We start from the raw sequence: 14662 nt of genomic DNA on the forward strand, positions 1-14662 counted from the left end.
GTTAATGGCGTGCTGAGTCCAGAGTCATGTGGTCATTCTATTCCGACTCAATGTATATCCCCTGTATCCCCTGGAGCCTAGACTATTATTATACAAACGCAGATCAAATGACATACAACGCTGCGCCAAGAAGTAACCCGCCGGACCTAGTGGAAATGCGGAGATATTCTTTGTCATAGAAACATCTACAGCCTTTCATTCTGGGTTGTGTCTATGCGAGTACCAATGATCCTCGACTATCCACCGTCTAATTCTTCAGTATTGGGGTCACAAGCCCCCGCTCGAAGCGGTGACTAAGATGTCACCGCTGCCGCCAAGTACCCGCGCAGATTCCGGGGTAAATCTGTTTTTCAACAACCATTGGCACTGCTACTTATAACATTCCTCTTGGTTCCCCTCTTATACCAATTCTACAGAGTACAAAATCCCTCATGCCTGGCCGTCTAGCTCAACCAACCACCATGCGACAACCAGCAGCTCCCATTCCTTCGCCCTTCCAATCCTCCATTGCGAAGCCAGGCCAAGGGAAAGTCGTCCTCTCCCTTCTCCCACCAGCAAACCCAACCCTCACGACCCTCACATACAAATACCCATTGAAGCTCGTCCCCCGAACCGGCGGCTTCGTTCCAAGCCCCGAATCCTCCGCCCTCTCCGACTCATGTCCCTCACACCCAGTACACCTCTACCTCCTAACCTACGGCGGCGGCCTGCTGCCAGGTGACCACATCGAAGTCTCCATCACCCTAGAACCCAAGACCCGCATGGTAGTCACAACCCCGCAGGGCAGCACGAAGATCTTCAAGACAGACCCAAACAACAGCGCAAATAGCCCCAATGTCATCAAGGGCCACCGCAAGCAAATGCCCGCAAACCCCAGTATCTCCGACATGAGCCAGCAAACCCTCGACGTGCACATCGGCCGCCAAGCTGCCCTCTGCTACCTCCCCGACCCCTCAGTCCCCTTCCAACACAGCCGCTACGCCCAAATCCAAACCTTCACCGTCGACGCCACGGCAAAGGGCGACCAGCGGAGTAGTCTATGTGTCCTAGACTGGGTGACGCAAGGCCGGACATCCCGCGGTGAAAACTGGAACTTCCGCTTCTGGCGCGGCCGCAATGAAGTCTGGGCTGCAGATGAGAAAACGGGCAAGAGCAGGCTCTTGCTCCGTGACTCGGTTATTCTCGATGATGAATCCGAGGATACCAGCGACGAGGAGGACGAGTATTCGGAAGATGAAGTCGAGCGTACAGATGTCAATATCCATAACGGGCTTGATAATCATTCGAACTCCAACTCCAACTCCAACTCCAATTCCAATTCCATCACCTCCAGTCGTCCTCAACCACCACAGAATGGCTTAACGCCCATGAACATCATTCAAGAACGGACTCGGCCTCATGGCGTCGTGGGCACGTTAATCCTCTCCGGTCCTGTCTTTGAAGCGTTGGGCTCGTATCTCATGCACGAATTCCAGACGCAACCGCGCATTGGTAGTCGCAATTGGTCTGATCATGGGTCAGCTGCTGTACCTGAACCGTCCGTTAGCCATCATGGTGATGTGACGTGGACGGCGGCGCGGGTGCGGGCTGGGTTTGTGCTTGTTAAGTTTGGAGCTAAGGATTTTGAGACAGCTAAGCATTGGCTTGGGGGGTTGATTCGGGAGGAGGGAAGTGTGACTCGAGAATTTGGTGAGGAGGCGCTGTTTTGCCTGTGATTGTTCCTTGTTGGTTGGTCTTTCTTGATGGTGTCTTGGATTCTCTCCGCTGGTCGAGGGAATCAACCATTCATCCACGCACGCAAACGATCTATCTTACGGCCTTGGTTCTGCTTTTCCCTCCTATTTTCATTCTGAGATCGTCCGAGTCGGTCCTCATTCTGTTACACGCTTGTGATTTTGATCTCATTTACTGGAAGCATTTTGGCGTCGTTGCCGGCTTGTCGGCTATCAGGGCGTTGGGGCATTCACCTCAACCTGATTTAAGGATTTGATCTGCATTTATTCTCTGCAGAGCATTCGGTGCTGCAAAAACCCAAAATATGATTGCAGCGATACTTCACTTTCAATTGATCTTCATTTTGATATCATTTCTTCGACTATCAAGCAATAATCATTAGTATCAGGATCCTGGTCTCCAATGATAATAGAATAGAATAGATTGCCAGATATATAGCAAAGAAAGGAATATCTATCAAATAGCACAACATAACAGTAAACAAGGTATCATAAATCAGCAAAAGTCAACGCCCCCGATTCATAACATAAAAAATCATAACCAAGTAGTTTGATCTATAATCAAAAAGATCAAGGCCACCAATCAAAAATCCTCGTATTCCACTCCCCCTTAGTAGCCCCAACAAGATCATCAACGTTAAGAACATCAACACCCTCCAATGCCAAAACCCTCCAAATGTGATTCCTCAAACTCCGCGGCCAACTCGGCAACGCCCAATACCGAACCTTCAACCCATGCGCATGCGCAATCCGCACCTGGCGGCGGATTAGCTCCATTTGCTTCTGTGTGAAGTGAAACGGCCAAGGGAAGCCGATCGCGGCGCGGAAGGAGATGGAGGCGTAGAAGCTATTCGTGGCGTTGAAGGTGGTTGCTGTTATTTCGTAGGGCATGCCGCTTTGGCCTTGGCCTAGGTCGTTGGTGTGTTTGTTTAGGGGGTTTGATTCTGGTTCTGGTTCTGGTTCTGAAACTGAATCTTCGGGGAAGTCAACAAGTTTGTCGAGCGGCGCGTCGAAGAATATATCCCTGTAAGAGGGGTCTGCATCGATAAGGTTGAACGGTGCATTCCCCGTCCCGACAACGGTAATAGGTCCAGGCACGATCTCCTCGCCATTGAAATGAGTAAGATAACCACGCTCACGCAGTGGAGCAAGCTGCTCCACGACAGCGTGATACGTCGCCGGACCGGCAGTTTTGAAATCAATCAGGAAAATAAGCGATTGGTCCGGGTCCGTATCGAAGACGCCGTGGGCCGGGGTATCGAGTGACGGTTGGAACTCCGTGATAGGGTTCTGGCGCTCGAGAATTGAAATGAGTGGATTGACGTACATTGACTGCAGGGTGCGTTCGCGCGTCAGGCTTGAAGTCGTATGTCCAACGTAGAGCTCGTCATCGAAGAGCCAGACGTCGGCTTCGACGCCGATACAGCCCGCTTGTAGGGCGGAGTATAGTGGGACGCGGCGCCAGTAGTCGTTATGGGAATGGCAGGCTACTGGGATGATATCACGGGAGACATCGGTTGGCCAGCGGGTTGTGTCTTGGATGCTGGTGTCATTGGTGCTTGAGAGCCAGTTTTTGGCTGCGCGGTCGTATTCATCTGGGAAGAATGAGAGGACTATGCCGCAGGCTATCGAGACGAATTGAATTATGCCTCTGTGGTTCAGTTATAGTTAGTGAGTTGTTCTATCTGGGCTTGTAGATTGACAGCTTCGAAGCGGTCAGGATTAGGTTGACTCACAGCATGACGAGGATCCCCACTATGGTGCGCAGTAGACCGCGCAGGAATCGTGAGCGACAAGATCGCTTCTTGTGGGTTGGCTCTTCGGAGAGGACGTCGTCGTTCGGAGATGAAGTCCAAGCTGAGCCTGTCGATACTCGACGCCATGGACGGGCTGGGCGCCCCACTTCGTCGCGAACAGGCTGGACGTGCACATTGATTTTGTTTGTATCTTCTGACTCTGGGTTGATTGAGTCTGTGTAGGGTTCAAAGTGAGCGTCCAGAGAGGTGGAGCTATTCTGCGGGGAAGGCCGGAAGCTCATAGTGAGTCTTGTAGAGAGAAAAGACTATGGGGAGAGAGAGAGAGAGAGAGAAAAGACAGACAAGACTGGAAGCATCGAGATTAAAACCCTCACATATAACTTACTATCAAAAAGTCCCACTCAAAAAGGTGAAAAAGAGAAATCAGCCAAGATCTCGCAAGGCTGAGAACATGTTGCGGAGGCGCCGGAAATGATTGGCCACAACTGCAGACCAGGAACACTTGGATGTCTACTCTGTATGTATACACATGCTATGATGCTGGGCTGGGATAGGATAGAACAAAGAAAAAGCATATTTCCTGGTGATATCTATATACAAGTACACAATGCAATGCTCCTAAACACCCACGGGGTACACTTTTAGGGAAAGATCTACTCCTGCAACGACTTCACGTAAGTCACAGCACGAGCCTTGACCTCCTCAACCATCTTCTCATCACCATTATCAGCAGCCAACTTCTCCTCAAAGGCAAGCCACTTCTTAAAGAGGAAGCGGGCCTGCTTAGGCTTGAGCTTCTTGCTAGCGTCAATGCTAACACCCTTCTTACCGCTCTGCAAGCCAAGAACCCGCTCGAACAGACGGCGTACCTGCTCCGCATCGCCGACCTTGATTTCAAGGTCCAGCAGCACGTTCCACAGATCAATGCGCTTGGGGAACGAGGACAGCAGGCCTTCGAAGACGGTTCGGCCGCGCTCCACGTCGCCGTTCTCCGAGCGGAACTCGAGCTGGCCGAACTTGGATGTTGTCTCGATGTGCGTGTGGGCCGGGAGGGACTGCAGGGCACGCGGGAGGAGAGCTCGGGCGCGGTCGGGGGGAGTTCATCGTGTCGAAGAGGAAGCTGGCGTAGTTGTAGAAGAACTTGGGGGATTGAGAGGAGATCTTCTTCTTGAGAGCCTCGTAGAAGAGGTCACTTGCTTTCTGTAAGGTAGTTAGTATATGAATTGATGTTGATGAGGGGTGAACGCATACCTGGTTCTTTCCGGATTGGATGTAGATACTGATCATGCGCTCGTAGATCTCCTGGGGCTCGTTGTACTGGCAAGCACGCTTGAACACCTCCTCGAGACTGTCGTCATCACCGTAGGTGTTCTCCATGTTCAGGAGCGCAACCCAGATGTTGAGCTTCTCGGCATCCTGGCCCATGGTGATGGTGCGCAGGGCACGCTCGGCAACGGAGCGGGCCTTCTCGACCTCGCCCAGCTCCAGCTGGAAGGCCATGTACTGCAGCCACAGCAGGGAGGAGTCCGGCTCACCCAGGAGAAGACGCTCGAAGTCAGCGACTGACTGCGGGCCGTTGGCGTCTAGGTCGCCGGTGCGGTCGACCTGGATCTCGGCCTTGCGGTTCTTCTTCTTCTTTTTGGAGTCCTCATCATCACTGTCTGAGCGAGCGGCAGCATCGTCCTTCTGGACATTGCCGCTCCAGTCGAAGCCGCCCGCGCCGAGGCCGCCAGTCTTGGAGGGCTTGGCGTCTTGCATCGGCACATCCTCGTCGTCGGATTCTTCCTCCTCTTCCTCACTGTCGTCTTCAACATCGACGCCTCCCATGGACTCGTCGTCATCGTCCTCGTCTTCGCTGTCATCCTCGCCCAGCTCGACACCACCAAGACCATCAACGCTCATTTCGTCCTCATCCTCGCTGTCGCCCTCCTCTTCATCTTGGAAATGGGAAGCCTTCAGCGAGAAGGAGATCTTCTTGGCGGCGTGGTCAATCTTGATGACCTTGGCCTTGACAACATCGCCCTCATCGTACAGGGTGCGGGCATCCTCGACACGCTTGTCAGCCATCTCACTGCGGTGGCAGAGACCGCTAATGTTGGCAGAGCCGTCAACGACGATGAAAGCACCGAACTCCTCAACCTTGCGGACCTTACCGGTAACAATCTGGCCAGTCTTGAGGTCCTTGAGGGTGATGGGAGCCTTGAAGTTGGGGTCTAGAACAGACTCCTTCAAGCTCATCTGCAGCTTGCCTTGCTCGGCATCAACGAGGGTGACCTTACCCTTGACCAGCTGGTCGGGCTGGAAGGAGTCCTTCCATTCCTTCAGGTAGGAGTCGGAAAGATCGGACACGCGCACGTAAGCGGTGACGTCGTGGCTAAGGGCGACAAACAGACCGGAGTCAGTGACACGTTTGACGAAGCCCCGGATGACATCGTTGGGTTTGACATCCTTGAGAGAAGAGATCTCGCGGTCCTGGACGGGCAGCGAGGAGCTGAGAACCTTGGAAGGACGTAGCGACAGAGAAATTTTCTTGGTGGACTTGTCAACGGCTATGACACAGGCACGCAGAACCTCGTTCTTATTGTGCACGGTAGGGTTGGCCTTGGAATAGTCATCAGCGAGATCAACCAAGTTGACCGCGCCGACGAGGGCCTCGCCGAGCTGCATGATTACCTGTCTCTCGGTGACCTTGGTAACACGCCCGGGAAGGATCATGCCAACAGAGATATCACCAAAGGCGAGCTTGTCGTAGCCCTGCTTGGCAGTGAGGTTGAGGTGACCCTTCTCGGCATCGACAGCAGTGACCTGTACTTTGAGAGCAGAACCAATGGGGAAGTTCTTCTCAACATCGGTCAACAGAGACAGGTCATCCGAGGCATCCATGAAGCGCAGGCGACCGCGGACGTTGGGGGACAGGTTGACCCAGAGGCAGTCATCGGCAACGTTGTTGACAAAGCCCATCCAGGAAGATCCTACCTGGACCTGCTCCATGTTCAGAGGGGCGGGGTTGGAAGCTTTCAAGTAGCTAGGCTTGACAGAGAGCTCGAACACAGGGTACTTGCCGGAGCGGTGGCTGATGGGAAGGAACTTGTGGTTGCGAGCATCGTGAACACCAAGAATTCGGGCGGACAGGGTCTGTTTGGCCTTGAAGAATCGCAAGGGCTGCTTGCGGTCCTTGATGTCTTTCCAGTCATCGAAGATCTCGGAGACATCGATACGACCCTGGAGGTTATCCGCCAGCTGGACGTTGATCTGAGTGGCCTTGATGGAGACAACCTTACAATCGACGATTCTGCCGAAAGTGAAGTCGGACATGGTCTTGATGTTGCTGTCGATGGGGTTGGCAACGGTGTCGTCGGTCTGCTGCTTAGGTGCCTTCTTGGAGGCGACAGGTGCAGCATCTACGGGCTTCATGCTCAAAATGAAGCGCTTGAAGTCCATATCCACAGATTGAACATTGAGGGTAAGAGTCTGCGCCTTCGACAGGCCGTAGCGGGGCTGCTCGAGGTTGGCGTCGTCGATAAGACGTCTGGGGAGCAAGCCGGTAAGACCACCAAGGAACTCTACAAAGACACCATCGGGAGTGATGTTGCGGACAAAACCGGTGACGGTGGAACCCTCTTGCACCTGCTCAAAGCTGCTGGGCATAGACTTGGACTTGGCGGCCTTCTTCATGCTGCCTCTGCTGGAAACCTTGATGAGACGGTGGGCGCGCTGGATATCGAGAACCAAGAGATCGTTCAGCTTCTGGCCGACACGGAGTTTGGACATCATCGAGCTTTGCTTGGAGGGGCTCCGTCAATGATATGCTGGGAGTCGATACGAGCAATGAGACCAGACTCGTCGAGCTTGAGGAGAACATCCTCGTTGGACTTCTCGAAGACGGTTCCGCTAACAAGATGACCGGGGTGAAGAGTCTCAAAGGCCTTGCGGTACTGCTCAGTGAATGTAGAAGGATCCTTGCAAGAAACGGTGAGTCTGCCGAGGGCGGCGTCCACACTCAAAGCGTGCACATTGAGGACCTGTCCCTGTCTGAAATGCTGGGCAGGGTCCTTAATGTAGGCCTCACTCATCTCGGAAACCGGAAGGAAAGCACGGACGTCACCGTAGAATTGGACAACAGCGCCGTGGGTCTGAAGGCTGACAATGGTACCAGGGGACTGAGACCCAGGAGTGATGTCCTTATAGTCCTTCCAGATGGCAGACTCGCTGTTGAGCAAACTCTTCTTCAGGGTCAAGCGGATCTGGCGCTTCTCGACGTTGACGGAGAGAATCCTCAGTGAAAGCTTCTGGCCCTCACGGAACTTCTTCTCAGGGAACTGAAGCTGGGTGTCGGCGAAGTGCATGGATGGAACAAGACCAGTGATTCCATCGGCCAGGTTAATGATTAATCCGTCCATGCCATTGGCACCGATCAAGAGCTTCTCGACCTTTCCTTTGACGATGGCACCAACGGTGACATCCTCAACGCGGAGGAAAGGCTGCTCAATAACAGACTTCTCGAATGAGAGAAGGTAGAGGTTATCGACGGCGTTGTAACCGACAACTCTGGCCTCGTGGACAGCGTCGAGCTTGAAAGCACCGGAGGTTTCCTCAATGGTCTCGACCTTGCCGTCGGAGAGCCTTGACATGTGGACGAAACCAATGTGCTTCGTCTCTCCAATCTGAGCATACACACCCATACCGGGGTCAACCTTCACGATCTTCGCTTCGGGAATGATGGCGGAGATAGCAGGCGCCTCATCAGAGGAACGGGGACCACGGGGATCAGAAGAAAGCTTGAGGACGTGGTCGAGCATCGAGAAGCCAACTTTGAAGGGCTCGGCAGACGGGAAAGTAGAAACAATGCGACCCTTGATCTTGGCACCCATCTTGAACTTGTTCTCCAGGTCAATCTTGCCGTTGTTGGCACCAGACTGAACCAGATCGACGGTTGCGTCGAGCATTCCCATGATCTTTCCGATCATGCCGCTTGATGTGACTTCGGTAAGGAGGATTTCTGCGGCAGCACCGGGGAGGAAGGTGTTGATTGTGGGAGCCGAGCTGAGGTAGTTCGATTTCTTGATCGAGGCGGACGTTTGGAAGTTGGTGGACAGCTTGATGACATTGCCGCTGGGGTTCTGACCAGTGATCATACAGAGGAAAACAGATCCTTCCTTGAGATTCGAGTAGTCCACACGAGGATCAATCTCCTTGGAGGACATGAATCCCTTCACGTCCGAGCCCTCAATACCAAGGTCCATAACCACACCGTGGTCCTCCACGCTAACAACGGATGCCTGAACAGCCGAGTTCACGACGAGATCGGACTTTGTGAGGCCGGTGTTGGTTTGTCTGGGATCGATTGACAGCTCAATGTGCTTCTTGCTCCGAGCCTTGGGATCAGTGGGGTTGCCACCAGTGGAGACAACGAATGTTCGCAAATATTGACCCAGATAGAAGTGCTCCTTCAGATCGAACGACTCGTCATCCGAGCTGTCCTCATCGTCATCCTCTCCCTCATCATTCAACATCTTCTCAATCTTGTCCTCGAGTCCCTTAGACACGGCTGTAAGAGGGACGTATCCGGTAAGGTTATTGGGCAGCGAAAGGCCGATGTCGTGGGCGTTGATGCTCGAAACTTGACCGAGAATCATGGTACCAGGAACAAGGCGCTGCAACTGTTAGATTGAATGCGACGTAAAAGATTTTCCAGCACGTACCTTGAAGCTAAGGCCCTCAATGCGAACTTCTTGCTTTTCAGTCGAATCCTTGTCTGTAGACTTCTTGCCCTTTGTCTTCTTCTTCCGTGACTTCTTAGAGGTTGTGGTTGTCTCCTCATCCTCCATTTCAACGTCATTGTCGCTCTCCTCTTCGAAGGTGGTGGAGGGCTTCTTCGAAGGCTTCTGGGATCCTTTCTGCTCGAACAGAACATCCTTGTTGGCCTGTATCTGGATTTGCTTGCGCTCCAATGGGGTCAGGACGCTTGCACCACCACGAGGGAACGAAGGCTCGTCGTCGCGCAGTACCGAAAGCTCTGTGGCTTTCGCGGCAGTGGAGGCGGCATCGTTTTCCTTATGCTCTTTTTTGCTCTCCTCCGCTCCAACCTTAGCACGTTTTTGGGGCTGGCGAGCAGCTGTTTCCTCGGGGGCGTTCCCCTTGCGCTTGATTGGCGCCATAATTGAACAGGCAAAACCGAATCGTGCTCTGTTGCAGATTGCGGTTTGATACTCAAAAAAAAAAGATAAAAAAATCCGAGTCGCGGCAGAACCTTTTTGGCGGTGTAGGTTGGTAGAACGATCATGTGTCAGCAATGTGGTGCCTGAATATTATGGCGAACACTAACGTGCCGGAACGTGCCCTAACATGAAATAACCTCTGGCTCCAAACTTTGGGAGAGGCGTCACTATCCCAACCTATATTGCTCTATGTGCTCTGGTCCTACTATTAGTTTTTACAGCCACTGTTTATCTAGCAGAGACTTTAAGCAATTGTCTCTTTATCATATCCAGCAGAAAGCCAAGTGGTCCCCACCTTACGCCCGTACGGGAAGCAACTAGGTCTACATGCTTTTAGGACCAGAGTCTTGTTCAGCAAATTAATGTAGATTTTTTACTTATGGTAGATATCTGGTTTATGTACAAAACGCTTCCTGACGGGCAAAAAGTGGTCAATGGTGCCATCCCTTGCCAAAATTGTTTATAACGCGGCGGGTCTACCATGCCACTGTCCTTCAGATATGCTGCACAAATATACAAACTTTGAATGAGATGGAGATAACGGGGTAAAATGTCGTTTCCATATCTGAAGCCGATCCGTAATGATCAAGAACTCAGATTGCATTGCACTTATTCTTTTCTCATAAAGGTCCCGGTAAACCGTAAAAATGGTGTACCGGGTCTCCGAGTAGACCATCCTTTCCATTTGATCGGTAAACCCCAATAGCTCCTGGACCTGGGAAAATAGTGCTGACATTTGCGGGTTATTCGGGAGCACGGCAGGCTGTCCATGACTGAACATTTCGTTTCCCAGGCAAAGACAGACGAAGCCATGGGACTGGTGGATGCCAAGGCACATGTCCCTTGCTTTTTCGATGAGGGCAAGCATCTCACCCCAGGCCGTATAGCGGGTGAGCTTCGATTCCAGTACAGTTTCCTGCATTTCCCAAGTGTGGCGAAAATAGGCCACGGAGAAGGCCCGGGAATGAGAGGGTGCATGAGAAGGATAATCATCTCTTCTTCGACAGTGAGTTGATCTTCCTGCGGGGCGGTATGAGCGGCAAAAGCCTCGCCATGGAAATCGGACTCGACTGGCGTGGGCTCGGTGGGTTCATCACTAAGATCGTTATCTCATGGTAGAAGTGGCTAATAACACGCACGGGTTCTGCGTGATAGAAAATAGACTGCTTGCCCGGTCGGGCGCATGAGAGGACATGGTGAGTGAAGATGGTAAGTTGAAGATAAAGCGAAATCCCGTTACAACGACTCTTTACATTGAGAAACCTTGGGATTTAGGGGTAGTGCATGCAGAACGTTCCTCGTAATTTGCTTAGACATCTCTCAAACTCTGATATAGCTTAGTGGACTCATAGCCTGTCGACGTAGACTGGGAGAGAGAAGGGAAAACGATGCTGAATTCTTTTATGGAAAGGAAAGAGACTAAATAGCCTCAGAAACCAAGGCAAACAATGTAGTACGGCGCTTATGGCAAACATGTCCTGACATGCGGTGACCCCATTGGAGACTCAACTTGAGGAAGCTCTCAGGATTCTATATGCTCACGGAGCCGAGCATTGGGATCAGAATCTAGCCTTTTTCTTTGTGGCAATGGAGAAGTGGTGATTATTGATCTCAAGGAAGTTGAGTACCTTAATGAGCCTCAAGCTTGGGAACGCAGTATCAACTTGGGTAGCGTGGGTCATCTAACGAGCTGTGGCAGAGACGTCAGAGACCCAGGTCTTCTTCCGCCACCCGTTGTACCCTGGGCGACTCAGTCTGGTAATAATTACGACAAAAAGCACAGTGGAAAGGGCCCAGACCAAGGATCTCATACACGTAGATCTGAAACCGCCGACTTCTATCACGGTCCGAAAAGAAACAGATAGGAGTCGGTGGCTTTCAAGAAACTAGGAACTGGCGAGAGAAATGGACCAGGAGAAATTCAGAGCACAGATCAGTGGAAAAAGGTAAAATTGAAGTCCAGTCTTGCTATTTGAGCAATGGTCTCTTTAATAAATAATTTTTGCATCAAGAAAATGTTCGATTCGTTGCGTTGATAGGACCCTAGAGTCCATTGAACCGGTATACGTTTGACTAAACACACAGAAAATGCTCCTGGTATCTAGCCGCAAGAAATTTCAATTCAATAAGAATATTCGATTAGTGATTGTATGTTCTCGTCTGAATGTTACAGCAATGATGTGCTCCAGAAGCCCTATACTTCCAATATAAATAGTGGTATAGAAATACGCTGAAGCTTGCTAAGCTCTTTTTTTCTCAAATCTACATTGATAAATCACGAGCTTAAAACATTCTGAAAGCACCCTTCATCGTATTTCCTGATAAATTATGTAAATATCAGCCAGCATAGTTGATTGAGTGTGTGGAATTCCGATTGTTGACAACAAAAACGGGCCATAAACCGCCCCCACTCCGCTATGGTAATTTTTGAAGACAGACAAAAGTGGAATAGAGGAAAAAGATAGCGAATATAGATTCAATACAAAATAAATTAAATAGGAAATATCAATCTAACGTGGGATAAATTGTGAAGAGTTCTGGATTGGAGGGGTGAAATGCCTTGGACACGATCGCGTCACGTCGCGACACGAAAAGATCCAATCTTCCCCGATTCATCCCCTTAGCCGGCCCATGCACTCGTAGTTTTTCGTCTTTCTTTGCTCTCTTTCCTTTCGTCACACAATGGGCCTCTTCGATCTTCCGGAGGTGCCCCATTCAGAACCTGTCCTGCCTCCCCCAGAGCCGCCTTCATCCCCTCCGTCCATTTCCTCCGATACTGGTGGCCGCCGCAGAGCCAGAAAGCCACCGACGGTCACACCTCGATCATTCCGACGATTCTTTACCCCACGCTCTCTCCTGCCTACCGCAGATAATTCGACTACCGCATCTACCAGTCGCCAGGCCTTACGGGCCCTTACTTCGCCGGCTGTCAACCGCCTAGGTCCAGCATTCTCGAGAACCTCCAAGGCTGGCAGCACTAGAAGTCCCCACGATGGCTTACCCGAAGACTTCATTCGCACTCCAAGCAGGAAGCGCAAGAACTCGTTCTCTTCTGCCATCTCCCCTCTACAATCCTCGCCGCTGAAGAGGGTTCGTGTCCGGTCTCCGACGGGCGAAGTAGAACATGATATGACAATTCGAGATATCGACCTTCGCCATAGAGAAGCGACCCCTCCGAGTCCACCAAAACAATCCAAACCGGTGGCACCTGTGCGTCGTTCCAAGGCATTGCAAACCTCTGGCGCATTGTTCATGCGAACCGCGATGGGTTCTAGAGCAAACAGGACGACCCTGCGATCCAACTCTGGCGCTGGTTGGTATACACCACATAGCTTATCTGCTCGTTTCTAATCCATTTATTTAGGATGGCAAGATCTTACTTCCAACTTCTATTCTCAAAGCCAGGACCGTCACGCATGTGCTAGCTATGCATCAGAAGGCTCACCGGCCTTGCCGTTCTGCAATGCTTCATGTAACAGTAAGTCATGCAGGTCCTGACTATTGCAAACAAAATCTAACCCACAGGAAGCAAATTCGCTGGTTGCAGTTGGCGACGAGGAGGGTGGTATTCGACTATTAGACTCCTCAATCGACGAAGACGCCGGCTTCACTGATGCGTACCTCGGGTTCCGTCCGCACATGAACTCGATCATGGATCTTGAATTCTCATCTGATGACATGCTACTGGCCACAGCATCTGGTGACCAAACATCTCTTATTATCGATATGACAACACAACGACCCATTCATTGCCTATCGAATCACTCCTCCTCCGTCAAGCGCATCCAATTCCAACCGGCTTCGAATAACAAGGTTCTTGCTACATGTAGTCGAGATGGAAACGTCAACATCTGGGATCTTCGTTGCAAAGGGTTTGAACGGCCTGCATTGCAAGTCCAATGCTCTCTGTCCGAAGCCGAGAACCCCTCGACTGCTGCGCCACCGAAGATGCTATACCCGCACGTTCTCAACACCATTGGAGGGGCTCATGCCTACACAACTTCCCAGAAACCGGCAATGGACAAGAATGAAGTACCGCCCTTTGGCCGGACCGACATCACCGTGACCTCGCTCGCTTTCCTGTCTCCTGGACGTGAAAATCTCTTTGTCACCGCTTCCGAAGCTAGTGCAAGTGTGAGATTATGGGACTTGCGAACCGCACATAACAACCGCCGCGGTCGACCCGTGATTCCGCTGTCTACAACACAGGAGCCGGAAAGCCACGTGAAGTATCGACGCTTCGGTCTTACTTGCATGGCATTTGGAGGAGATGGTGCACGGCTTTATACTCTTTGCCGAGACAACACGGTATACACATATTCAACCTCGCACTTGATCCTCGGAAACGCGCCTGAACTTTCGGTCAATAACAACCGCCCACGTCGGACCGGAGGCTCTGACAAGGATGGCCTCGGGCCTCTCTACGGGTTCCGTCACCCTCGTCTCCAGGTCTCTACCTTCTACGTAAAGCTGGCTGTCCGCAAAGCGAATGGCGATCACCCGGAGATGCTAGCCACTGGAAGCAGTGACTTCTGTCCCATTCTATTCCCTACCGATGAAAGATACTTCAACCCCCTTGTGCAAACACCCCCTGAAAGTCCGCCCACTCGGACGTCCCTCTTCACCACCCGTTCTGGCCTGCGTCGCACAAACTCCGGAATTGGCTTGTCTGGACGTCTTGAAGACACAATTCCGATCCACCAATCGGGTACCCCTCTTGTTGAAGGCCATCAGAAAGAAGTCACTGGTATGTCATGGACCCAAGCCGGTGAACTTATCACTGTGAGTGACGATTACACCGCTCGCTGCTGGCGTGAAGGACCCGAGGCTCGTGACCTTCGAAACAGTGGTGAATCGGAGGGTAAGCGCTGGCAGTGCGGCTGGGCTGATATGAAAGACTCTTACGACGACGAAGACGAATGATCCATCCCGCTTCTTTTGTGATTTTTACTCT

General features: G+C 51.7%; 5 protein-coding genes across 5 annotated transcripts; 2 read left to right on the forward strand and 3 right to left on the reverse strand.

Annotated features, from left to right (window-relative positions):
* Positions 1-431: 431 nt before the first annotated feature.
* N7446_006251 (urease accessory protein UreD) lies at positions 432-1715 on the forward strand (the record flags this gene model as incomplete). The annotated part of the gene is made up of 1 exon (XM_058514999.1): positions 432-1715. The coding sequence occupies one exon, from the start codon at positions 432-434 to the stop codon at positions 1713-1715; it is 1284 nt and encodes a 427-aa protein (XP_058372177.1).
* Positions 1716-2303: 588 nt separating this feature from the next.
* On the reverse strand, positions 2304-3771 carry N7446_006252 (uncharacterized protein; the record flags this gene model as incomplete). Its single annotated transcript, XM_058515000.1, has 2 exons — positions 2304-3384; positions 3470-3771. 2 exons carry the CDS (start codon positions 3769-3771, stop codon positions 2304-2306), a joined length of 1383 nt encoding a protein of 460 aa, XP_058372178.1.
* Positions 3772-4143: 372 nt separating this feature from the next.
* On the reverse strand, positions 4144-7165 carry N7446_006253 (uncharacterized protein; the record flags this gene model as incomplete). Its single annotated transcript, XM_058515001.1, has 3 exons — positions 4144-4497; positions 4547-4690; positions 4742-7165. The coding sequence occupies 3 exons, from the start codon at positions 7163-7165 to the stop codon at positions 4144-4146; spliced, it is 2922 nt and encodes a 973-aa protein (XP_058372179.1).
* Positions 7166-7260: 95 nt separating this feature from the next.
* On the reverse strand, positions 7261-9648 carry N7446_006254 (uncharacterized protein; the record flags this gene model as incomplete). The annotated part of the gene is made up of 2 exons (XM_058515002.1): positions 7261-9144; positions 9193-9648. 2 exons carry the CDS (start codon positions 9646-9648, stop codon positions 7261-7263), a joined length of 2340 nt encoding a protein of 779 aa, XP_058372180.1.
* Positions 9649-12390: 2742 nt separating this feature from the next.
* Positions 12391-14631, forward strand: N7446_006255 (uncharacterized protein; the record flags this gene model as incomplete). Its single annotated transcript, XM_058515003.1, has 3 exons — positions 12391-13021; positions 13073-13186; positions 13238-14631. The coding sequence occupies 3 exons, from the start codon at positions 12391-12393 to the stop codon at positions 14629-14631; spliced, it is 2139 nt and encodes a 712-aa protein (XP_058372181.1).
* Positions 14632-14662: the final 31 nt, after the last annotated feature.

This window comes from Penicillium canescens (assembly GCF_028828765.1).
Source record: "Penicillium canescens strain IBT 15451 chromosome Unknown utg000004l_segment0_segment0, whole genome shotgun sequence".
Classification (NCBI taxonomy): Eukaryota; Fungi; Ascomycota; class Eurotiomycetes; order Eurotiales; family Aspergillaceae; genus Penicillium; species Penicillium canescens.